A 26,324-nucleotide genomic window follows, 5' to 3' on the forward strand; every position below is an offset into this window, starting at 1 on the left:
AATTTGCTTAGCGATTACAAATTGAGTTGTGGTTATTTAATTTGACCTCGGGCCACAAGGCACATTACATCTAATGAAGTGCCGGCGTAACGGAGCATCCCAGCGGCGTGGTGAAATGGAAATGTGGCGCGGCGGGCGGAGAATCTAGCCGCACGTTCGTACAATGACACCTCTGATAGCGTAGCACTGCATTGCCAGCCCAGATCTTGTACTCAGGTCTTCGCAATGTGACTTGAACCCACAGCCTTCTGCCTCTGAGGCAAGAGGACTATCAGCTGAGCCACAGCCACAACAAACATTGAGGCGTTCCTCAATCATGTTAAGCATGCTCCTCAGGTCTTGTCAAGAGAAGAAAGGACAAGGTATTCCGGATACTGTTCCGATGAAAGGTCATTGGCCTGAAGGATTAACTCTGTTTCTCTCTCCACAGGTGCTACCAGACCAGCTGAGAATTTCCAGCTTTTTCGGTTTTATTTCAGATGTCCAACAAATGCAGCATTTCCCTTTTGATTAACTATTACTATGATCGGTCGGAAATTGAGTAGAAATTTGTCCAGGTCCTCAGATGCATTGCTGTTGCAAATTCGAGAGATGAATCCCAAAACTGGGACTTAATTTTTCATGTGGGGGTGGCACAGTGCTTTGCACTGCTGCCTCACTGCCCCAGGGACCCGGGTTCAATTCCGGTTTCGGGTGACTGGCTTTGTGGAGTTTGCACTTTCTCTCCGTGACTGCGTGGTTTTCCCCTGGTGCTCCGGTTACCTCCAACAGTCCAACGATGTGCAGGTTAGGTAGATTGGCCATGCTAAATTGTCCCTTGGTGTCCAAAAGGCAATGCCAGGAATGGGATCGGGAATCACGTCCCAGCAGCCATTTTTAAAGCACGTGAAATCTCCCAGACCCTGTGAAAATTCAGCCCATATCGCTGTTCCTTCAAAGTCGCTGGATCAAAATCCTGGAACTCCTTTCCTAACAACACTGTGGGTATCCCTCAGCAGATGGGTTTCAGTGGTTCAAGAAAATGGCTCACCACCAGCTTCTCAAAGGCTATTAGGGATAGGCAAGAAATGTTGGCCTTGGCAGGAACTCTCAACTTTCACGATGAAAGAATGAAAACAAATCTAGACTCCTCTGTAGATCAATAATTTGTTCAACGGAACCTTGAATTTCAAGGATTAATGATTCTCTGAGAGACAAAGTTCATCCTCATGTGCATAAAAAATGGGCAACCCATAATTTTTAAACTGTGCTCTCCCCTCGTTCTAGATTCCCCCACGAGGGGAAACATCCTTTGAGCATCCGTCCTGTCTGCAGTGATATCATGGTTGTGTTGTAATTCACCGACTGACCATTAGGCGTCTCATTAGTGTATAAGTGAATGTTAGAGTCAGGTGACCTCAGACTGACTAGGGAGCTGGGAGAGCGATAGTGGCTTGTGCATGTTCATATTGTTAGTCATCTGTTGTTTTGTGTATACTTGACCCACAGTTAATATTAATAAATCATTTATAGCTTTAGCTACAAGTGTTCTTGTAATATAAATCAGGCCATCCGACAAGAACATTACACTGTCAAGGACCTTCAGAATCATAAATGTTTCAGTAAGATCACATCTCATTTTTCCAATTCCAACGAGGTTTAATCTGCTCAACTCTTCCTCATTAGACAACCCCTTCATCCCAGGAACCAGCCTTGTGAACCTGCTCTGAACTGCCTCCAATGCAAGTATGTCCCTCCATAAGTAAATTGTACATAGTACAGAGAAAGAAACAGCTGAACGTACCTTTTGCATCCATGCCAGCAAAACTTGAGTGGAGTGGTCTGACTCAGAAGTGGCCAATTTCCCTGAGTATTTCCTAGAACAGGCATTAGGTCCTTAATTATACAAGCAAAGTATCGAAGGTATATTTTAGGCAACTGTCCTGGATGTCCGATAATCATCCAAAGCCAATATAGCATCAAATGTTTTCAGGCATCCTTGGGAGCCAGGACATAAGCATTTGGCCATTTTTGGCTCCAATTTCCACAAATAAACCATTAATGGTCAATGTCAATCTAGTTTTCAGAGAATAAATTTTGGTATTTTCTCTGAAGGTCAAACCCAACTAGGTTTCTGAAATTTGAATCAAACATTTTATTGAAATGTAAATAGAGTATTCCTCTCCAGAGGCTACCGCTGGGATGTTATATATTAAGTCCAGCTGAGATCCACAATACCATAATTGATAGTTACTGCCAAGAAATCCTCGGATGGAATCAAAATGAGAAGCAACTTGTCTAAAAAGCCAGAAAATTATCATGAGGCAGGACCAAAGACAACTGTCCACTCTCTCTGGAGTTTTATCGAATAACTTCTGGAATTCTGAGCCTGCAATGAAAATTAACTTTCCACAAATACAATCTCACTTCCAGAAACGGCAAATATTACACATAAATTACTAATTGTCACAGGACCATTCTTTTGGATGTCTAATTGGGCATTCTGGCACGGGAGAAAACTGCATTTACAACCTGTGTGTCAGTCTCTGAGGATGTCTCCAAAACGTGCGACTAACCATGAATTTTAAGGCAGGTGGATAATGGGCACCATATTGTGTTCTTGACGTCTATTGAAATCGAACCAGCAGTTTGCCATGGAGCGAGCACTGTGAAAATACTTTGACAACAATGTGCAATAAAAGAAAGCAACGTGCCAACATAGAAATTATACAATGTGACTGTCGCAAAGTCCAATCCTGAATTCACCCTTGTGACTGACACCTTGCCTATATTCCAGTGAGAATTACATTATGTTTGTCAAGCCCTTGTTTATTCAATTAGAGGTAACAAGCTCTCAATTATTGTCAGCAAACATTGTGTAGATGACCTGTGGCAATCTGCATGCAAGTGCTTCAAGTAAAAGAAAGAAAATTATATTTAAAAAAACCCTTGTGCAGCCATAGCATTTTCCAGACAATAAAGTAGACTTGAAGCGCAGTCACTGCTGTGATGTAGGAAACACAGCAGCCAACCTGCGACCAGCAAGATGCCACAAACAGCAATGTGATAATGACCCGATAATCTGTTTTCCTTTTGTGATGTTGCTTGAGGGATGAATGTTGGTCAGGGCACTGGGGCTAATTCCCCTGCTCTTCTTCAAAATGATGTCTTTGGATCTTTTACGCCCCACTGAGAGCATGGAGGGGACCTTGGTGTAACATCTCAGGACAGCGCAACACTCCCTCAGCACTTCGCTTCAGTGTCAGCCCAGAGTTAAGGGTGTGTGTGGGAGCTGGGAATGTGGGGGGGGGGGGTTGCTGTGCACAGACTGCTCACTCCCTCTGGTATGAAGTCAGTCCTTAAAAAGCTGGACCTGTAGCTTTACCCCACACGAGGAGGGCTGAACGGGCTGAGGGTCGGACATGCGCCCCTCAGTAGAGAGGAAATGCCCACCCTTGAAAGCGATTGGCTGGAAACTCTTGCAGTCTCAGCATCAGCAGAGCCCTATGATGGGCAGACATGGAGCTGCCAGGAGGCTCCAGGAATCAGATACGTCCCAGGCTTTTATAGGGTGGGAGGAGATCCTGAATAGGGGAGAGGGGAAGGAGGTGCCAACGGCGTAAAGAGAGAAACATATCGGGAAACGTATTGGGAAACGTATTTGAAAGTTGTAAGCACAGCATCACATGCCTACAATCCAACAGTTTCCACTCCCTATAAATAGCCTTATCGTGTTGCTTGGAATTAAAATGCTGCTTATCCACTTTTTCAAATTTTCTGCAAAAAGGTTATACACTCTCTTGAGAGAGAGCAAGGAATGATCAGCCAATGGGAGTATTCTGCGGCGGTGAAGGGCTGCTCACGAGTGTCTGGCGGCGGGATCTTCCGGTCTCGCCATGGTCAACGGGATTTCCCATTGCACGCACCCTTTGTCACTGCAGGGTGTGCCATCGGCGGGACTGTAAGATCCTGCCAACATGAACGGCCAGAAAACCCTGCCCAGTGGGACGGATTTTCCGGCCCTTTCCGCTGTTGGGATCTTCTGTTTCTGCCAAAGGCAACATCCCACGGTGGCAGGATGGGTGAGCCACACTAAACGGCGTAGACATGGGCAGGACCGGAATATCTTGCTGGTGGCCAATGGCGAAACACATCGGCAAAGGGATGGGGGGCATAAAATCTCATCCAATAATTCCTGCTATCCAGTGTCTCCTAATGGAAGGGCTCACATCCACAAGTCGAGGAATATAATCAAACTCAGTTATGATATCCCCTCCATGGCAAATTAGTTTGTCAGGGGTTACCAGTCAGCTTCACAAATGTCGAACAGCTACTCGGGTAAAGACATTAGGGAGGGCTGGAGCTGCAGAAAATTGTGGAAGCAAATATAATAATGTTCACGGCCTTCAATAAACTTCCCGCACATCCTGTGCTCAAAACCTAATTCACCTCTAACATTTCCCAGTTCTGATAAAAGGTCACAGGCTGAAATGTGTTTCTGGCTCTCTCTCTCTCTTCCTCTACATAGATCCTGCCTAACCTGCCGAGTTTCATTCAGCATTTTGTGTTTCTATTTCAAGAATGTGAACTGCAAATGAGCATTTCAAGTTGACGTGTTGCTTGATGAATCATCTCTTCGCTCTGATTGGTCCAGTTTGCCTGGATTCTTCCCGTCTCCCACTCACTCACATGGGAATATAGCTGATGCCTTGGATTGTACCATTTTGCAAATAGGTACTAATTATTTATCATAACAATCAATTTTCATCAGTGCATATTCCAAAAATTTTCTTTTTTGGTAAATATATGATATATTGGCCTCCAGGTTGTCCATTCGTTTTGAGATCAGCACAGAGCAGTATGGAAGCGTTGGTTCCATCAAGTATAAAATGAGTTCCCATGATTTTTAACACTGGTTGCAAACCATCCCACTGGATAATGACTCCATCCACACCATGATAGAAATAATCACCATGGCGATTCTCCGTTAATTGGCTGGTTAAGGCATTAAGGGGCTTGTTTAGCACCGTGGGCTAAATAGCTGGCTTGTAATGCAGAACAAGACAGCAGTGCGAGTTCAATTCCCATACCAGCCTCCCTGAACAGGCGCTGGAATGTGGCGACTTGGGTCTTTTCATCGTAACTTCATTGAAGCCTACATGCGACAATAAGCGATTACTATTATTATTAATTGTCCATTTTCCGACTCAGAGGAGATTTTTCACATAAATTGGTCTCTTACGGCCCAAAGGCACAGGTTAAATTTTTTTACAGATTAATGAAACTGATTTTCAAGTCATATTCAGTCATTTGTAATCTGCTAAGTCACTGATGGAACGTAAAAGGCTATGGATAAAAAATCTTTATTTTTTTGGCGATTTTTAGCTGTATTAATAAAACTTTACCGCTCTTCAACACATCAAGGGATTATTATTAAATGCAAGGAAGTTTTTCACCTGACCATGCTGTCCGATTACACTGGCTCAGGACAGGTGCATTGAGGGTGCGACCAACGGGGAACCCCGTTGGCAGCGGCAGGACTGGAAGGTCCCACTGGCGGGCCGACTACACCGCGAAACACGCCACAGTGGGCGGGTGCGTAAAATCCCACCCACGGTCAGCAACAATGAATGGGGATTTCAGAAGCAGCTGAGTTGAGGATTTTCCATCATACCGAGGTGGAAAATCCTGAAGGAAGATAGCGGGTAATGGGGAAACACAGGGCAGAGAAGTTAATTATGGGCTGCTCTGGCAAAGATGGACCGAATGCCCTCCTTCTGCGCTATAATCTACCGACACCAACAGTAATTTCTAGGCTATTGTGGTTCCTATGGACATAATCATTTAATTTTATTAACATATTTTTAGTGTGGAATCATATATACTCTGCCATTTAATTGGTGGAGGGGGTCAAGAACCAGATGGCACCAATGAAAGGTCATTGGCAAAAGAATCATAGGCGACATGAAGTAAAACGTTTTTACACACAGTGATTTGGCTCAAGAACGCACTGTCTGTGAGTGTGGTGGAGGCAGATTCTTTCAAGTCTTTCAAAAGTGAAACGGATTATAATAATCTTTATTGTCACAAGCAGACTTACCTTAATACTGCAATGAAATTACCGTGAAAATCCCGTAGTCACCACACTACGGCGCCTGTTCGGATACACTGAGGGAGAATTCAGAATGTCCAAATTACATAACTAGCACATTTTTCAGGACTTGTGGGAGGAAAGCGGAGCACCCGGGGGAAACCCACGCAGACACGGGGAGAACGTGCAGACTCCGCTTTATTAACCGGGTGAGAAAACATTCTCAGGGTGATTCTCAGGGATGGCACGTTTGCACAGTGGCTGCTGCCTCACAGCGCCAGGGACCCGGGTTCAATTCCAACCTTAGGGATATGTTCGGAGTTTGCACATTCTCCCCTTGTCCGCGTGGGTTTTCTCCGGGTGCTCCGGTTTATTCCCAGAAAGAAGTGCAGGTTAGGTGGATTGCCCCTGCTAACTTGCCCCTTGGTGTCCAAAGATGGGCAGGTTAGGTGGGGTTATGGGATCACGGGGATAGGGCAGAGGAGTTTGCCTGGATAGGGTGCTCTTTCACAGGGTCGGTGCACTGTAGGAATTTTATGGTTCTACAGTCCTCCGGATGGGACAGGGCAGGGAAGTGGGAACAGCTGAGTAGCTCCTGTGGTGAACCAACACGGACACAAGCTGAATGGCCTCCGAAATTGTAACCACTCCCATTCAATGAATGCCACCTCCGAAGGGAAAAGCTGAACATTTACCTGTTCTTCATCTTCACTTTCCGTTCCACCTAAACTCAAAGAGCTGTGTCGCTCAACAAGGGCAGCAGGCTGGAGAATAGAATTAGGAAAAGGGTTAGCGAAGGCCAAAGATTGACTACTTTTGTCTGGCAAATGCCTGTAGGGTGATCAGACAACAGGCAGCAAATAGTAGATGACGTTAAATTCATATTAACACAAGAACATAAGGATTAGGAGCAGCAATAGACGTTCTAAAAGACTAAAGCGCACCATTACCAGATGAAACACTTTGAGGTTGGCCTTTGTCTCCATAGCTGATGCCCAAATTGATAGAGGAATGGATCGCAGGCCTGTTCTAGAAACCGGCCCATACTATTCAAATTCCACTCAAGCCCAGAGGATGAATGATCATCTCCTTATCTCCTTTGTCAGCCACTTTTACCAGACATGGCATGATTGATAGAGAAGAATGCAGCTTTCTGGCAAGGTTTGGCTCACTGCCAGGCAGGAGGCAGTTGAACTGAATTTTAACAAGGCCCTGCTATTTCCACCAGCCTTGTCAGATTATTTAGCTAAATTCAGCCTCCCCACACTTACTCCGGCTCCCCATTAATGTCGGGGCCTACTGTACCTTTGGAGTGGAGCATCTCAGGATTGCGTGAAGCAACGATATTTCTGGGGGACTTCTGGGCAACCCATCATCCTCTGAGAGAGTCCCTGCATCATCAGTCTTTTTGGTAGAAATCAGCACACCCGGAGAAGCCAATCGGATGTTCTGCTGAAGTTGTAACTAAGGGAAAACAATAATTTATTCAGTGAAAAGGATCAATAGGAAACCCATCTGTAGAGAAGTTCTGAGCCAATCACACTTTAGATCTCAAGGATTGGGTAGTTATCGACTTAATGCTGCTGTGTTAATACAGAAGTCAACAAATAATTTACTACAGGGTGTCCTGAGTCATCAATAATTAGACCTGAATACCTAGAAACGCTGCATTAAATATACTGCGGGATTTCAGCAACATAGTAATGTGTCGGTGAATTGTTTTTTTAACACATTCTCGATCGAATTAAGGAAGATGTATGCATTTCATCAGCAATTTGCAATATATGCATACAATCACATTAAAATTATCTGATAGAATCCCTGCAGTGTAGGAGGAGGTCATTTGGTCATCGAGTCTGCACCGACCCTCTAAAAGAGCACCCTACCTAGACCCACTCCTCCACCCAATCCCCACCTAACCAGCATATCTTTGGACACTAAGGGACAATTTAACATGGCCAATCCACCTAAGCTGCACATAATGGACTGCGGGAAGAAATTGGTGCACCCGGAGGAAACCCATCCGGACATGGGGAGGACGTGCAGACTCCCCACAGACAGTCACCCAAGGCTGGAATTCAACCCAAGCCCCTGGCGCTGTGAGGCAGCAGTGCTAACCACTGTGCAAGCGAGCCGCACAGTGCTTCTGATTTGTCACGTCATTTGTCAAACATCCAATATTGGATGAGCAGCAATTTCCTTCAGTTTATTGTTGAGAAGAGCAAAGCCATTGCCACAAAGAATATTCTTTAGTCACTGACATCATTCTCCCTGGATACTGTCGGAGGCCAAGCCAGATTGTATGCCACCAGATCGATAATGGACAGCCTTCTCTCCATCACCCCCAGGACCACCTCCTTGAACCTGCGTAACATCAACTGTCTTCACCCCTGCCTCAGCTATCTGCTGCTGACCCCCTCATCCATGTCTTTGTCACCTCTAGGCTTGGCTATTTCAACATCCTTTCATAAACTCTTCTGCCAGCATCCCAACTGTCACTGAATCTACATTAGCCCTTCGCCAAGGTGTTCCGGTACAGCTACAACACTGACAATATGAAGAACTGCCCAAGTATGTCCTGTCCATAAAAAGCAGCGCGACTCCAACCTGGCCAATTACCGCCCCATCAGTTGACTCAATCCTCGACAAAGTAATGGAAGGTGTCATTGACAGTGCTATCAAGCGGCACTTACTCAGAAATAACCTGCTCACAGACGCTCAGATTGAGTTCTGCTGAGCCACTTAACTTCTGACCTCATTACAGCCTTGGTCAAAACATGAACAAATGAGCTGTGTTCCAGAGGTGAACTGGCATTTGACTTGAATGTGGCATCAATGAGCCCTCGCAAATCTGGAGAAAATGGGAATCAGGAGGAAAGCTCTCCACTGGTCAGTCATGATTAACATAATGAAAGATGGTTGGAGGTCAATCATCTAGGTCTCGGGCCACCACAGCCGGAGTTCCTCAGGGCATTCTCCTTGACCCAAACATCTACATCAATGCTTCATCAATGATCTTCCTAACATGTCAGAAGTGAGAATTGTTTCTGATGATTGCACAACGTTGAACACCATTCAGAACTCCCCAGAGACTGAATCATTCCATATCCATATGCAACAAGACCTGGACAAGATTCAGGCTGGGGTGATAAGTGGCAGGAAATGTTTGCGATACACAAATGCCAGGTAATGACCATCTCCAACAAAAGAGAATATATCCATCCCCATATTTATTGGCATTGCAATTGCTGGAGCTCCAACTATCATCAACCTCCTGGGGGTTATCATTGACCAGAAACTGAACCTGATGAGCCATATACGTAACTACAAGAGCAGGTCAGATACCTCTTGACTCCCCAAAGCCTGTCCACCATCTACAAGGTACAAGTCAGGAGTGTGATGGAATACTCTCCACTTGCCTGGACGTGTGCAGCTCCAACAACACTCAAAAAGCTCGACAATATCCAGACAAAGCAGTCTGCTTGATTGGTACCCCAGCCACCACTTTAAATATTCATTCCATCCACCAACTATGCACCTTGACAGCAGTAAATACCATCTACAAGATGCACTATAGCAACTCAGGAAGGTGACTTTGACAACACCTGCTAAACCGCCTACTTCTACCACCTAGAAGGGTAAGTGCAGCAGATACATGGGAACACTATCACCTGCACGTTCCCCTCCAAACCACATACCATCCTGACTTGGAACTATATCACTGTTCCTTTAATAATAATAATCTTCATTCGTGTCACAAGTAGGCTTACATTAACACTGCAATAAAGTTACTGTTGTTGGGTTAAATCCTCGAACTTCCTTCCTAATAGCACATGAACTGCGGAAGGTGACTCACCGCCTCCTTCTCACATACAATGAATGAATACATTAAAAAAAAAACAGCAATCCTGTGCTCACTGACCTACACTGCCTCACAGATTTTAAAATCAACATCTTTGTTTTCATATTCGACTGCGGCCTTGCCCTCCTGTGGTGATTGTCCCTTTAAGGGCAACACAGCAGAGTAAGGGTCACATAACCTGTGTAACCAATCGGCACTCAGAGTGTGAAATGACCCCATGGTGAGAGAAACTCCTAGACAGAGACCTTTGGGGGCGAACAACAGCCATGAGGCTGCTGTACAGTTCTTATTAATAAATACCTCTTGTCTTCACCAATGAAGTCTGTGAAATCTTTACATCTCCCTATATTTATAATGTCCTCCAATCCTCCATCCCTCAAGGATATCTGCCCTCCTCCAACTCTCTTCTTGGGTATCTCCAATTTCAATCCCTCGATCATAGGCACCTGTTCCTTCAGCAACCTGCGTTTCCCCCCCTTCTCAATCTCCCTCTGAACCTCCCTGTCTCTCTACCTCTCTCTCCTCTGATAAGACACTGCTTGAAACCAACCTCTTTGATCAAGCGTTGGGTCTACTATTGTAATTTCCCCGGATGTGGCTCAGTCTCAATTTATTTTTGTGATAAGACTCTTGGGATGTCTTTCTGTGTTTGAGATGCTGTATAAATGCAGCTTCTTATTATTCTTCCTGGTGATCCTGTTTCATTGCTGGGAGTACCCCAAATCAGAATGCCACAATTGTCAGTATCCACAGTTTGAGATACCTGCAGAATAACAGGAACGTTCATGTACCCACGCAAGAGATTCTTGGCATTGACGCAAGGAGGACCTATTCAGGATTAACGCAGGGACTTTATCCTTCTCATGTCATTCTCAATGCAGCAAGAACCTCTCTCTTGGGAGATCAATGCATAACGACTGAACAATACAACAGACTAACTGACTGAAGTTGTGGGCAGTGAGTAAACATTAGGAAAAACATTTCAATCTGTTCCTGTGGTGCCTTTGCAGCGGCACAGCGGAATTCCTGTGGAGTCATTATTGTGCAAATGGCTGGGTACAAGCACATAGAAAATAAGGGAAGATTTCCTCTTGATGCTGGCCATTGGGATAAACTCATTCGGAAAACATCTACTTGCAACATTCATGCAACTCATCCAGATAGAAAATCTTCACATGCAGTGCTAATTTTACTTGAATTACGTACTGTTGTGGACAAGAGGGTGCACATTTAAAAAGCCTCTCACCACCTGCCCACAAACAGAAAGATGTTTTTGATTAGTTTTCTCCTTTATAAACGTTGTGTATCCCCCCCCCCCCCCCCCCCGCAACCCTTTGGCTTTGGTATGATCCAATTTCTGTTAGTGGCCCCAGAGCAAACTCGTGATAGGATGAGCTCAAAGGGCTAGTTTATTGCACACACTCAAATCATGGGAGTGAGGTCACCATGTAGCACCACCCCTTCCCCGTGTACCGGTGCGGTAAAAAAGAGGGACAGAGTAAACAAAGATTTACAGGGCAGAGACCATAGGGAAAGTTATTATTTTGCAAGAAGCCCAAAGGGGGGGGGGCATTCGTCACTCTTCGGAGATACTGAGATACAAATTTCTGCAATGCTGCCATGGTAACTTCTTTTGTTTGAGGGTCACAGACTGACATTGCATCAGCCATCTTTAAAGGCCTTGGTCCAGTTTTCAATATTTTAATAATATCCACAAGGATATCTATATATATATTAATAAATTAATATTAATCCTCCTGATTCCCATTTTCTCCAGATTTGCGAGGGCCCATTGATGCCACATTCAAGTCAAATGCCAGTTCACCCATAGGTATTAAATAATTACGGTATTTTATTAAAAGAAATACATTGCTTAATCCCCTCACAGTAGCGGTTAGGAATGTATTGTTTTCAAGAGGACACCAAGGCCAGGCCCATATTAGGTGTAGTGATCAATTGTTTGGTGTTTGTTTAACATTGGCTGCTCACTGTGTGTGACTAGTTAAGCCGAGGTGTGGTCACTGACACTGTCAGAAACTAACCTTGGGGAGCCGTAAGCATGAGAGACATTTTGTGACCTCAGATGGATAAAGGATTGGTTAACCCACAGGACGCAGAAACAAATTGGTATTTTTGGGGTTGGCAAGCTGATTTGATTCGATTTATTATCACATGTACCGAAGTACAGTGAAAATATGTTTCTGTGGCTAAGGGAACGTACACAGTACGTACATAGTTTACAAAAGAATAATCAACAGAGAGCATTGACAAATGGTACATCGACAAACAGTGATTGGTTACAGTGTGGAACAAGGGGCCAAACAAAGCAAATACATGAGCAAGAGCAGCTAAGGACGTCGTGAATAGTGTTCTTACAGGGAACAGATCAGTCCGAGGGGGAGTCGTTGAGGAGTCTTGTAGCTATGGGGAAGAAGTGGTTCCTATGTCTGGATGTGCGGGTCTTCAGACTTCTGTACCTTCTGCCTGATGGAAGGGTCTGGAAGAAGGCAATGCCTGGGTGGGAGGGGTCTCTGATAATGCTGTCTGCCTTCCTGTGGCAGCGGGAGGTGTATACAGAATCAATGTGGGGGGTGGCAAGCTTGTTTGACGCATTGGGCTAAGTTCACAACACTCTGCAGTTTTTTGCGATCTTGGACCGAGCAGCTGCTATACCAAGTTGTGATGCAGCCAGATAGGATGCCCTCTATTGCACATCTGTAGAAGTTTGTGAGAGTCAATACAGACATGCCAAATTTCTTTAGATTCCGCAGGAAGTAGAGATGTTGTTGGGCTTTCTTGACTGTTGCATCAAGACAGTCTGATCAGCAGAGACTGTTGGTGATGGTGACCCCCAGGGACTTAAAGCTATCGACCATCTCCACTTCGGAGCCATTGATGCAGATGGGAGAGTGTGTCGTGCTACGCTTCTTGAAGTTGATGGTCAGTTCCTTGGTCTTTCCGACATTTAGAGAGAGCTTGTTTTTGGTAATTCCAGGTTGTGTTGGAAATTCCAGGTTGTGTTTCTGCAGCCTTTTATATAGTCTGCCAAATTCCATTATATAGTCTTCCATAGAGAAATCCTTTTTTTTCCGGAACCAATCAAAATCCGACCATTCTTTATATGCACTTAACAAGTCATCCTTTTTATAAATCTTATCCATATAACGTAATAGAATCTTCAGACATTCTTCTGAGTCTAACTCTTCCAATTCCAGCTCCGAAAACACTTTGCTTTGGATTTTACTGCCATAAGGTAGAGAAAGAGCCAATGCCATACCTTGTTTTCTCTTTCCCAAGGCAGTTACCTTAGTCCACATAACTACTGCACTTTTCCATTGGTCGTACAATCCCCTTTCAGAAAATAAGGAGGGGTAGACATATCGGCCATCTTTATCCTATGTTCAGCCATATATCTTTTTTCTTCTCACTCACTCCTTGGTTTGGTCTGGAAAAGTTGTATCTTTCAGCCCTTCACATTTCCACAGCAACCATCCTCTGCTACCATTTGGTAGACGTTTAGCTGCTGTTGTATAAAGAGTCAAAGGTACTGCTCCTTTTACAAACACCTTTATTTCACTTTAACAGACCCTGCACAAAACTATATCCAAACTATATCCAAAACTATATGTCCCTCAGGGCCCACAACGGTTCACAATTTACATAGATGATTTGGAGTTGGGGACCAAGGGCAATGTGTCCAAGTTTGCAGACGACACTAAGATGAGTGGTAAAGCAAAAAGTGCAGAGGATACCGGAAGTCTGCAGAGAGATTTGGATAGGTTAAGTGAATGGGCTAGGGTCTGGCAGATGGAATATAATGTTGACAAATGTGAGGTTATTCATTTTGGTAGGAATAACATCAAAAGTGATTATTATTTAAATGATAAAATATTAAAACACGCTGCTGTGCAAGAGAGACCTGGATGTGCTAGTGCATGAGTCGCAAAAAGTTGGTTTACAGGTGATTAAGAAGGCAAATGGAGTTTTGTTCTTCATGCTAGAGGGATGGAGTTTAAGACTAGGGAGGTTATACTGCAATTGTATAAGGTGTTAGTGAGGCCACACTTGGGGTATTATGTTCAGGTTTGGTCTCCTTACCTGAGAAAGGACGTACTGGCACTGGAGGGTGTGCAGAGGAGATTCACTAGGTTAATCCCAGAGCTGAAGGGGTTGGATTATGAGGAGAGGTTGAGTAGACTGGCTCTGCACTCGTTGAAAGGATTGGGGGGGGGGGGGGATCTTATAGAGACAAATAAAATTATGAAGGGAATAGATAGGATAGATGTGGGCAGGTTGTTTCCACTTGTGGGTGAAAGCAGAACTAGGGGGCAGAGCCTCAAAATAAGGGGAAGTAGATTTAGGACTGAGTTTAGGAGGAACGTCTTCACCCAAAGGGTTGTGAATCTATGGAATTCCTTGCCCAGTGAAGCAGTTGAGGCTCCTTCATTAAATGTTTTTAAGATAAAGATAGATAGTTTTTTGAAGAATAAAGGGATTGAGGGTTATGGTATTCGGGCCGGAAAGTGGAGCTGAGTCCACAAAAGATCAGCCATGATCTCATTGAATGGCGGAGCAGACTCGAGGGGCCAGATGGCCCACTCCTGCTTCTAGTACTTATGTTCTTATATCTTCACATCACCTGACACAAAGGCCACCTGAAGCCTCTTTACATATCAGTGCCAATTATTGGATACTTAGCATAAATGAGACACCTAATTGGAATGTCTCTTAATCCATTACTTAACAACATTTATGGAGTCCTGGGTAACCGGAGTCAGCATGTGTGCATTACCATATTCCCAAACATTTATCCCCCTGACATTACCAAGCTATCTCAAATATTTCCTGTTTTTGTATCAGTTTTCCAGCATCCGTTTTATTTTTATTTTGCTTTTCTCTCAAAGTCCTTTAAGCATCTTATAGAATCATACAGTACAGGAAAGGCCCTTCTGCCCATCAAGCTTACACCGACAAAAGAACGCTCGAAATTTGCACTAATCCCACTTCCCACCACTTGGCTCATAGTCTTGAATGCTATGGCATTTCCCGTGCTCATCCAAGTACTTTTTAAAGATTGTGAGGTTTTCCTGCCTCATCTGCCCTCCCAGGCAGTGCATTCCAGACTCCCAACACCCTCTGGGTGAAAAAAAAAGTTTGCTCAAATCTCTCCTAAACCTCCTGCCTCACAGGATACTGCTAGGCCTGGATAGATTGACGTGGAGAGGGTGTTTCCACTTGTAGGAACAACTGGAAGCAGAGGCCACAATCTCAGACTAAAGGGAAGATCCTTTAAAACAGAGATGAGGAGGAATTTCTTCAGCCAGAGGGTGGTGAATCTGTGGAACTCCTTGCCGTAGAAGGCTGTGGAGGCCAAATCACTGAGTGTCTTTAAGACAGAGATAGATAGGTTCTTGATTAATAAGGTGATCAGGGGTAATGGGGAAAAGGCAGGAGAATGGGGATGAGAAAAATATCATCCAAGATTGAATGGCGGAGCAGACTCGATGGGCAGAGTGGCCTCATTCAGATCCTATGTCTTGTGGTCTGACACCTTAAAACTATGCCTCCTTGTAGTTGACCCTTGAACTAAGGGGAATAGCTGCTTTCAATCGACCCTGTCCACGTGGGTTAGGTGGATTGGCCACGCTAAATTGCCCTCCGTGTCCAAAAAGGTTAGGAGGGGTTATTGGGTTACGGGGATAGGGTGGAAGTGGGGGCTTAAGTGGGTCGGTGCAGACTCGAAGGGCCGACTGGCCTCCTTCTGCAGTGTATGTTCTATGTTCTATGACCCCCATAATCTTATTCACCTCAGTCAGGTCCCCTCTCAGCCTTCTCTGCACCAACGGAAACAACCCGAGCTTAACCAGCCTCTTTTCATAGCGAAAATGCTCCATCCCAGGCAACATCCTGGTGAATCTCCTCTGCACCCTTGCCAGTGCAATCACATCTTTCTTGTAGTACTGCGACAGCTGTGGCCTATCGAAAATCCTGTATGGCTCCAACGTAACCACCCTGCTCTTACAATCTATGCCATGACTGACAAAGGTTCACATTCTCTTAAATTGTTTTACATGCTGGGAATTTGAACTTCTGTGGTGCCAATCCTTAAATGCAAGCTGGTGAATGCACAGGGGACAGTAATGGCTGCCTGTGGCGGTTTTAAGGTTAAAAATATCAAGCAAGAGATGATCTTGCGGGCGGACAGGAATGTCGGCTACTTAGCAATAGCCAGTAACTCTTTCAGTGCTATATTACGATGGCATAAATGTAAATGTCGCCGCAGTCCCAGAGACCGATAGGCTGCTCTCCAGTTTGAGAGCTGACTGATGGTGATTTAATCTGAGGGTCACCACAGCTCAGGCGAGGGGCAAGGTTGAGAAGGAGGAGCCTTCATGAATAACCTCAGCCGGTACTGGAATTGAAGCCACGCTCCAGGTCACGAACCAGCTGTCCAACCAACAAAGCTTGATGGCATAACATTTAACCCAATAAATACACTTTATTTTGAGCTTTGGCCATTTTCAGAGTGCCTGGCTGATGCAGGAGTGTTTCATTTTGACTCTAGCTGTCTGAAATAGGAAGGCCACTTCGCTCCTTTGCTCTGCGTTTCTTACTTTTAGGAGTATTCTTGCTCAAAGTGAGTTGGTTCACAGCTCCACTAACATAACCCAAGAAGGAAAATTGAGAACAGCCATTCAATCCTTTGCACCTCAGAACTTTAAAGCTTTTATGTCCTGTGAACAGAAGAAAGGAAATATATCCTGGCAATGGAGGCAGTCCAGAGAAGGTTCACCAGGTTGATCTTGGGTTTGGAGGGATTCTCTTATAAGGTGAGGTTGAATAGGCCAGTCCTGTACTCATTGGAGTTTAGAAGAATGAGAGGTGGCCTTACTGAGACAGAAAGGATTCTCAGGGGGCTTGACAGGTTAGATGCTGAGTGGTTGTTTCCCCTTGTGAGAGAGTTTAGGACACATGGCATAATCTCAGAGTAAGGGATCGCCCATTTAAGACAGAGATAAGGAGGAACTCCTTCTCTCAGAGGGTAGAGAATCTGTGGCATTGTTTACCACAGAAGGTTGGGTCGTTAAGTATGCTCAAGAGTAAGGTAGACAGAATTTTAATCAGCGAGGGAATCAAGGTTCATGGGGATAAGGTGGCATGGTGGCACAGTGGTTAGCACTACTGCCTCACAGTGCCAGGGACCCTGGTTCAATTCCGACCTTGGGTGGTGTCTGTGTAGAGCTTTGCACATTCCCCTCGTGTCTGCATGAGTTTCCGCTGGGTGCTCTAGTTTCCTCCCATAGTCCAAAGATGTGCAGTGGATTGACCATGCTTAAAAAAAACCTTTAGTCCCCAGAGATGTGCAGATTCGGTGGGGTTCTGGGGAATTGGGCCAAGGTAGGATGCTCTTTCGTAGGGTGGGTGCAGCCTCAAGCATTATCATATCGATCAGCCATGATCTCATTGAACGTCAGAGCAGATTCAATGGACTGGATGGCCTTCTTCTGATCCTTTGGCTTATGGTCTTATAATCAATCCGCTTGTGCTCCTTTCGCCTGACTTGCTCTACTAGAAATTAGGCCAAAAATCCTTTGCTGAAAGAAATACAAACCAAAAGCTGCAGAAACATGCACAAGAGTCAGCTGACCATATGATGGATGCGACATGGGAATCGATGGAATGTTTGTGATAATAGGCGGATGGTGTTTGCGGTGGAATTGGTGCATGTGGATACTTTGGTTTGAACTGGGCACCTACACCCCTATTACTGCATTATCCTCTTAAACATCAAATAAAATGAGACAAATAAACTCTTTCTGACTGCCAAATACTAGTTTAGAGTTCAAATACATGGATCCGGATCCATGATCCATTAAAACTCTTTTGTCCAACAAACTTCAGAAGTTTTGTTATACTTCAGGCATCACACATTTGGACATGAATGAGAAACACCACAGGAGGCCTTCTCGTATTATATTTAAGTACTTAATTAATCCCCTACCTAAAACCTCTCAGTTTTAAATGTAATCGTATTGATTCAGTAAAATTGCCATCGGTTGGTAATGTTAAATCATCATTTTGTAAATACAATTCATTACCTAGTAGTGTCAGCTTAGATCATGGGCTTAACTCCGTGGAGTGGGCTTGAACCAACAACATTGGGAAACCCACTCAAGGCAACAAGGAGCTACTAACCTCTTTATTCTTTCTTGGAACTTGAGTGTTGCTGGCAAGGTCAGTATTTGTGACCTTGCTTAACTGAGTGGCTTGCCAGACCATTTCAGAGGGTATTTAAGAGTTAACCACATGACTGTGGCTCTGGAGTAACATGCATGTCCGACTGGGTAAAAAAATTGTAGACCAGTTGGGTTTTTACAAAAATCAGTGACAGTGTTAGGAATTAGAGAACATCTTAAGTAAGGATTTGTATGAGTGAGGAACAAGATATAGTTTGAAGCTTTTTTTGTGGGTTAAAAGGGTGAAATTAAAAGGGTGAAATCTGGATCTAGTTTCATTTCGAGTTTTGCTCCAAGAGATGGAGCTGACAGGTCTGAAGCTCTCTTTGTATACCTGCATTTTTACTGAGTCTTACGGCTCTTGAAGTGGTTTCGGGAAGTTAAAACAAAGTAGAAAAACAGGGCTGTTGTCTTGCAATAGGAGATCCATAGAGATACAGAGAGACGCAGAAAGCAGTTTTAATCCAGTTGGAAGCAGGTGTTAGGAGAAGATGGACACAGGCCAGGAAATGCAGAGAGCAGATTTCCAAAAAGAATAGAAGTCCCAGAAAACAGGGAGTGGGGACAAAGAGAAAGTCCCAGGAAGACAGTTAAGTCAAGAAACAAGAAATGGAAACTTAACAAGGTCCTGTTCAGTAACGTTAGAGTAAGGAACAGAGAAAAGGCTCTGAATTAAAGAGACAGAGTTGCAGGAAGCAGACTTAATGTGCACTTGCACGGAGCCACAAGATCTGAGGAGACAGAAAAAGGTGGGTGGCTCCCCACTACAGGCCTATGAAGCAGTGGTGTTCTGTTGACATATCTGAGTTTTTGAGAATGTGCATGAAAAATGAGTGCACGTGGCGATCCGGAGGAGAGGAACACCGGAAAGAAAGATTGAAACCCAGGAGGTGGATCCTTGTTGAAGATGTCTGAGAGAAAGCGTCGTTTAGGAAAAGGTTCCATGGTGTGTTCTTCGAGAGTGGAGGTTGGACTCTCAGGTGAAAGACGGAGTTCAGTAAGACAGATTGGCTCACAGTTTGACGAGCATCTTGGGTGAAGTTGATGAGAGATACATAGAAGTTGCTTTGGGTAGCATTTGTGACTTGGTTTCAGAGAATGGCATGTCTGACAACAGGTCACCTATTGGTTTACATAGATTGTTTACTGACTGTGTACATTAGAGTACAAGGTAGATTTCATAATTTGCATTATCCTTATGAATCTATCTATCTCTGTATATATATTTGTAAATGTATAGATGGAGTGAAGGAGTAGTGTATTGTATTTAATAATTTCTTGTTTAATAAATGTTTTATTCTTTTGTTGCAAGTTCATTGGCAGACTCCTTCAGTAGCCACCATCCGGGTTTCTAAACAAAGAAGAAAGATAGGGTGTAACAAGCCAGGTTCCACTCTGGGATCTGACTTGGGCAGTAGTAACATCAGCTAGGATCATAACAGTAGGTTCATGGTCGCCATTACTGACGCTAGCGTTATAATTCACGATTTATTCATTATTTGAGCTGGGTCAGGACCTCTGGGTTACCACTGTACTACTGTCTCCCAGAGTCACAGCCGGTGCCATATTCACAAATATTGTTTTTTGGGAGTATTAAATATTGCTGCATCGAAGACCATTGATTCTGCACAATGAGGGGGTATTGCCTGATATCGAGTTGCTAAGACACTTAATTTCAGGAAGTGAGATTGGTGTTTAACATTGAAACCAGCCATTCATCCCAACCACATCAGCTTCCTCCTGCCTTACATCATCTCGTCCTATAAAGTCAATGAATATATTTAAGAAGGAAATAGACAAGATTTCTAAATTCTAAAGGTGGCAAGAGGTATGGGGAGAGCACGGAAGTATGGAGTTCAAATGGGGGATCAGTCATGATCATATTGATTGGTGGAGCAGGTTTGAGGGCAGAAGTACTTTCTATCTTTCTATTAGCAGATACTTTTATTCCTTTCTCCCTCTTGTGTTTATTTAGATTCCCCTTAAAGGCATGTAATTCACCTCAAATATTCCTGGTGGTTGGGAGTTCCTGGGTAAAGAGGTTTCGCTCAAATTCTCTCATGGACTTATTGGTGACTATCCGAAATTCATGGTCAATAGTTTTGGAACCATCGTTGAGGTGCTGTGTTTACAACCTCGGATTTACTCTGCATGCAATTCATCCATCATGGTCTGTCACAGATGGATAATAATCAGAGCTTCCATACCGCGCTCTCACAATGCTAAGTTTAGACCAAACCTCTCTGCCCCCACACCACAACATCTATTGACGCACCCAGTCTGAAATGTCAGTGTCCACAGGAATACTGTGGCTGATACTTAGTGGCATCTGGTGGGAAGTTGTACTTTACAGTAAACAGTTTTGACCTACTGTGCTTTTAGTGACTGCCTCCTTCTGAATGGTTGCAGTTTGAAGTTGCAATTTTTGACACACTGAGCATTTACATTTGCTTTCGACAATGTCAACCAGTAAAATTGTGGATTCAAATAGCCAAACGCGAACAGTGTAATTGCTAATTCGGAGCAAATAACAGGAGAAAAAAAAGTTTGAACAATGCCCCCTCACCACAGGTCAGAGATAAGCTCCCTGAAGATGTTTTGATATTGATTTGATCTTTATTTTTAATGCAGTAATGAACATAATTATTGTGGCAATAGTCTGGCTCAGTCAGTCACAGTCTTGTCTTTGAGTTTAGAGAATTGTGAGTTCAAATCTCACTCCACTCCAACCGTTCAGAACTGAAGAAGCTTCGCACTGTTGGAAATGTGGAGCTGGATAATGAGTGGAGGCGGGCTCCCTGCACCCCCAGAGAAAAGGTTGGGGTAGGCCCACCTCCACTTAGCACCCTCTCCTTTGCTTTAACCCTTCAGACCTGGTCCCTCCTGCTGTCCGTTAAATCAAGGTGGCGGATTGAGGCCCTTAATTGGGCATTAAGTGCCCACATAAGGGCCTCCGTGGGCAACTCACCTAACACCTCCCCCTTCATTTATAAAATCACAATGGGTCAAGAATAGACATGCCAGCGATGCCAAAGCAGCCTAATCTATGGGTCCACCTGCCTGATTTCCCACCCACAGGTGGCCCACAATTTCTGCCCGTGTTTTCTTCATCCTTATTGGGCTTGAGAGAAAGCAAGATTTGCATTTATATAGCACCTTTCACAGTCACTGGATATCCCAAAGCATCCCCTAACCAATGAAGTACTTTGTTGTCATTTAGAAAATGTGACAGAAAATTTGCACACAGTAAACTCCCACAGACATCAATATGATAAGGACCAGGTAGTTTGATTTTTCTGATGTTGATTGAGGTACTCATAAGGATAACTCCCTTGTTCTTCTTAAAAAGGATGCCATGGGATTTTTTACATCATCTGGCAGGGCAGACTGGGCCTCAGATGGACATTTGTAAGACAGCGTGCGAGGTACTCCGTTTGGGAGGCTAGGGGCGGGATTCTGCGCAAATCGTCGGGGCGGGAAAAAACGGCGCAAACCCTGGCGGGAACCACTCCGGCGTCGAGCTGCCCCAAAGGTGTGGAATCCTCCGCGCCTTCAGGGGCTAGGACAGCGCCGGAGTGGTTTGCACCGTGACGGCCGGCGGCGAGGGGCTTGGCGCCATGCCAACCGACGGCGAAGGGCCTCCGTCGGCCGGCGCGAGTTGGCACATCTGTGGGAGCGGCAGCATCTGCTGCCGTCATCCCCGCGCATGCGCGGGGGGGTTCATCTCCGCGTCGGCCATCGCGGATCGGTACAAGGCTGACGCGGAGGAATAGAGTGCCCCCACGGCACAGGCCCGCCCGCAAATCGGTCGGCCCCGATGGCGGGCCAGGCCACCGTGGGGGTACAGCTCCCCGGGGCCAGATCACCCCGCCACCCCGAGGATCCCGGAGGCCGCCCATGGAGCTGGGTCCCGCCAGTAGGGACCAACCTTGATTTACGCCGGCGGGACCCGCGTTAAACGGGCGGGACTTCGGCCCATCGCGGCCCGGAGAATTCAGGCGGCCCCGGGGCCCATTGAGTCGCGCCGGTCCCTGCCATTCTCCGAGGCGGGCGGCGGGATTTACGCGGGGCGATTTTGGGGGGGCCGGAGAGTTCGGAGGATGGCGGGATTTACGCCGACCCCTGGCGATTCTCCGACCTGGTGGGGGGTTGGAGAATCAAGCCCTAGGATCTCCCGCCAGAGGAGAATTGCATGGTAAGGAAGATGAGGGATTCCAATGGGCAGCCATTTCGAGCGGGCGGCCCGCTAGCGTAGTCCTGTGGCCGGCCACCGCCCTCCCCCCTCCCCTCACCGCAAATCAGCCCCCCCCATACTGAAAAGCAGCCCCCCACTCCTGGATTGCCTGGGTACCCACCTTCCCCCAAGTACGGGGGTGACCCACCCCACGCTTCCCTCCGGAACTCCCCAACTCGGGTGCTCCCCCCAGGGACCCCTTTAACAGGGAGACTCCTTTCATGGACCCCTTTAATAGGGAGATCTCTCCCCCTGGAACTCCCTCACGAGGGAGATCCTACCTGGACCCCCTAACTGAGGAGAACTTGAGGGAACGCCACAGGGACCCCACCTAAAAGAACCCCCCACAAGGAACCTCTAAAGTAACCCCCCACAGAGATCTCCTAATTATAGGGATCCCTCAAAGGGACCCCTGAATAAAGAGACCCTCTCCCCACAGACCCCTCCACCCCTAACAGACCCCACCCACATAAAACTGACCCCTGTCTGGAAGCTGGAGAGCAGTCCAGACACGGCTAGTTAAATTCTAATTCTCCCTCTGTGTACCCTAACATGCGGCGACTAGGGGCTTTTCAAAGTAACTTCACTGCAGTGTTAATGTAAGCCTACTTGTGACAAAAAAGATTTAAAATAAACATTACAGCTGTAGCTCAACTGAAAGCTCCAAGTCGCCATTCCTGGAAGGAGGATGGCTGTAATCGGTGTTTAAACCCCTCAGATCGATTAGCTGCAATCCATTCATTCCTTTCTAGTAGTGGGCTGTGATTGACAGCTTCCACAAAATAGCTGCAGCCTTGATTCATTTATCTCTTTTCATGGATGAGTGACTCTAAGTGCTGAAACCCCATTGTTTATAAACATCAACCACATCAAAGAAAGGCGAGTGCATTCCAATCACTCAAGCGTCTGGTAGAGGAAGGGTGGGCAGGTTCTGCATTGGGGGGAGGGGATTGACATTGAGGGAAACTCCCTTAAGGAGTTACTTCCTTGGCCCGCCACAAAGACCATCACATCAGGCTCATGTTTGGTGAGACCTGTAGTAATCGCCGCCCATGAGATTCTCGGCCCAGGGGAACGGAGAATCACGGAGAGCTGGAGAATAAGGTACCGGGCCCGCTAAATGGATGCAAATGAGTCATTAAGACCCAATTACATTCATTTTCATCTTCCCGCTGGCGTGCGGGAGCAAACATTGATCCCGCTGCCAGTGGGGCACGGAGCATCGCGATTGGATTGGAGCCCGCCTTCGCCCAGCACCGATTCCAATTTTCCGATTCTCCGCTGCATAGGGGACCCCACTACCAGCGGCGGGCAGTGGAGAATACAGCCCCGCACCTCTGTCAGTGCAGCACTCCCTCATTATCGCATCGACTTTGATTTTTGTGCAGTAATTAAACATGAAGCTATAAACCTTCAACTCAGAGACACGAGACCTCAGCCACAGCTGACATTTGAGCTTGGTTGCTTCTCCCAGCTGCTTACGTGGCTGCTGGGAGTGGCAGGAGAGATAGAAAGTGTCAGTCATGAAATTCCCAGCATCTTTAGTGTGGGAGAGACTTGATGAACCATCTGATTTTTTTTCTTTGCCATTGACGTTCGTACGTATGAACAAGCTGTTGTCGCTCTCACTCACCTGCAAAGCTTTCACTCTGCCAGGCACATTTTCCTGAGACGTCACTCTGGCTGGTGCAGTCTCTGAGATGGATAGTTCCGGAATAAAAATGCTGTCATGTGATACAGCTCTGTTTCCAATGCTACTCTGAGAACTGAAATAATAAATATTAACAGATATCACACTGCAGATCACTATGCAACACCTCTGAGGAAGGAAAAGCACATTAGGGGATTGTTTTCTCTTAATCGTTCATTTTCAATGTTATCAGTGATATACTGGCACCACAGCAGGAAGTAAGACTTTATTTCCATACAGCAATAAATCATGACATATGTTCCTTTTTATTTCATTACCCTAATTCTCAAAACTACTCTTCAGTATATTAATAGTTGAACAATTAGCCTCCTCGTGCAACATTCCATCCCATTATTTTAACATTCTAAATGACGGGATACCTGCAATAAAATGGACTGAGCAATACTGTCCTACAGGTTGTTACCTAAGCTCAGTAACAGCAGCTTCAGGGTTCGTCCAGCCAAATTTCAGTGATTCGGCAATGCAGCCTTCAGTAGCTGTTGCTCCCACGTGAAGCCTGTAGAGCAACTTCCTGTACTGAATTGCCTGCGTGTTGTTGCCTCGGCTGTGGGGGTTGTTCCCACTTGACTGGGATGAGAACAGGGCTGAACGGGGATCAAAAATAGCCAGAGGTGACCAGAGAAGGCGGGGAAGGTGGGGGGGGGGGGGGGGGGGGGCGTTGGGTGGGGTAGATGAGAGTGGGTATGGAGGCTGAGAATCAGTGCCTGAGGTTTAGGCCTTGACAGTCTCTTCTCTTCACTCCAGCTCCTCCGCATCCGGACATGGTGAAGACATTCAGGTAGTGGGGAGGGTGAAGTAGATGTGAGTGAATGGAGAGTGAGGATGGGAAAGAAGGGTATCAGTGAGTGAGTAGGGGCTGAGTACGTGAAAGTCATAAAAATCTGGCTGTAAAGGTTGACTGTGCCTTGGGGATCACAAGTATCTGAAAATTATGGCAGATACATAGAAGATAAGAGCAGGAGGAGGCCTGTTGGCCCTTCGAGCCTGCTCCGCCATTCATCACGATCATGGCTGATCATCCAACTCAATAGCCTAATCCTGCTTTCTCCCCGTAGCCTTTGATCTCATTCGCCTCAAGTGCTATATCTATCTGCCTTTTCAATATATTCAATGATTTAGCATCAACTACTTCCTGTGGTAATGAATTCCACAGGCTCACCACTCTTTGTATGAAGAAATGTCTCCTCATCTATGTCCGAAATGGTTTACCCTGAATCCTCAGGCTGTGACCCCTGGTTCTGGACACACCCATCATTGGGAACATCCTCTCTGCATCTACCCTGTCTAGTCCTACTAGAATTTTAGTCTTTATGAGATCCCCCCTTATTCTTTTGAACTCCAGCGAGAACAATCCTAAACTAGTCAATTTCTCCTCATATGACGGTCCCAGCTCTCGGGTTCCAAAAGTTTGGCCACCCCTGTTCCAGGCTAAACTGAAAGTGATTACATTTCTCTCAGGCAATGATATTAAGGCTAGACAGAGTTAAGATACAGATTAGCCATTATCTCGCCTCTTGACTCCCCAAAGACTGTCCACCATCTACAAGGTGCAAGTCAGGAGTGTGATGGAATAATCGCCACTTGCCTGGATGAGTGCAGCTCCAACAGGACTCAAGAAGTTCGACACCATCCAGGACAATAGGCCACTTGATCGGCATGCCATCCACCAGCTGAAACATTCAGTCCCTCCACCACAGGAGCACCATAGCAACAGTGTGTACCATCTACAAGATGAACTACAGCATCTTGCCAAGCCTCCTCGAACAGTATCTTCCAAACCCACCTGGACCTTTACCATCTAGAGGAACAGGTACCTGGAAAAACCACCACCTGCAAGTTCCCCTCCGAGTCACATACCATCTTGACATTGTACTATACCCCTCGATCCTTAGAGAACGCTTCGGGGAGATTTGATAGAAGTATTCTATAGGAATCTAGGACTTAACTAAAACTGTAATCTGTCTGATGAAAACTAAAAAACAGCTAGACAAAAAAAAACCCTAAAGTGTAACAGCCTCTATTAAAATTGTCAAGAGAAGAATTTCAAGAAACATACCTGGACACCAATTGTCCCGAGCGCAACCTCAGGACCCAATCGTTAATGATGGAAAGGCGGAGAAAGAATGATCTTGACGTGATTGGTCCAAAGCTCCGCTGCCCTTGTCCCAGCTCACCCCAAACCCCATTAACCCTTCAGGCTGTATTCGCTG

General features: G+C 45.6%; 1 protein-coding gene across 2 annotated transcripts in view; it reads right to left on the reverse strand.

The window, feature by feature from the left end:
- LOC140421297 (uncharacterized) overlaps nucleotides 1-26,324 on the reverse strand; it is a 212,563-nt gene that overhangs the window by 35,978 nt on the left and 150,261 nt on the right. For both annotated transcript variants that reach the window (XM_072505912.1, XM_072505911.1), the window contains exons 4-6: nucleotides 24,037-24,169; nucleotides 7,376-7,534; nucleotides 6,766-6,834 (exon numbers count right to left, since the gene is read on the reverse strand). In XM_072505912.1, coding sequence (XP_072362013.1) covers nucleotides 6,766-6,834; nucleotides 7,376-7,534; nucleotides 24,037-24,169 — 361 coding nt within the window. The remainder of the gene's footprint in view (nucleotides 1-6,765; nucleotides 6,835-7,375; nucleotides 7,535-24,036; nucleotides 24,170-26,324) is intronic.

Source organism: Scyliorhinus torazame, chromosome 5 (assembly GCF_047496885.1).
Source record: "Scyliorhinus torazame isolate Kashiwa2021f chromosome 5, sScyTor2.1, whole genome shotgun sequence".
Classification (NCBI taxonomy): domain Eukaryota; kingdom Metazoa; phylum Chordata; class Chondrichthyes; order Carcharhiniformes; family Scyliorhinidae; genus Scyliorhinus; species Scyliorhinus torazame.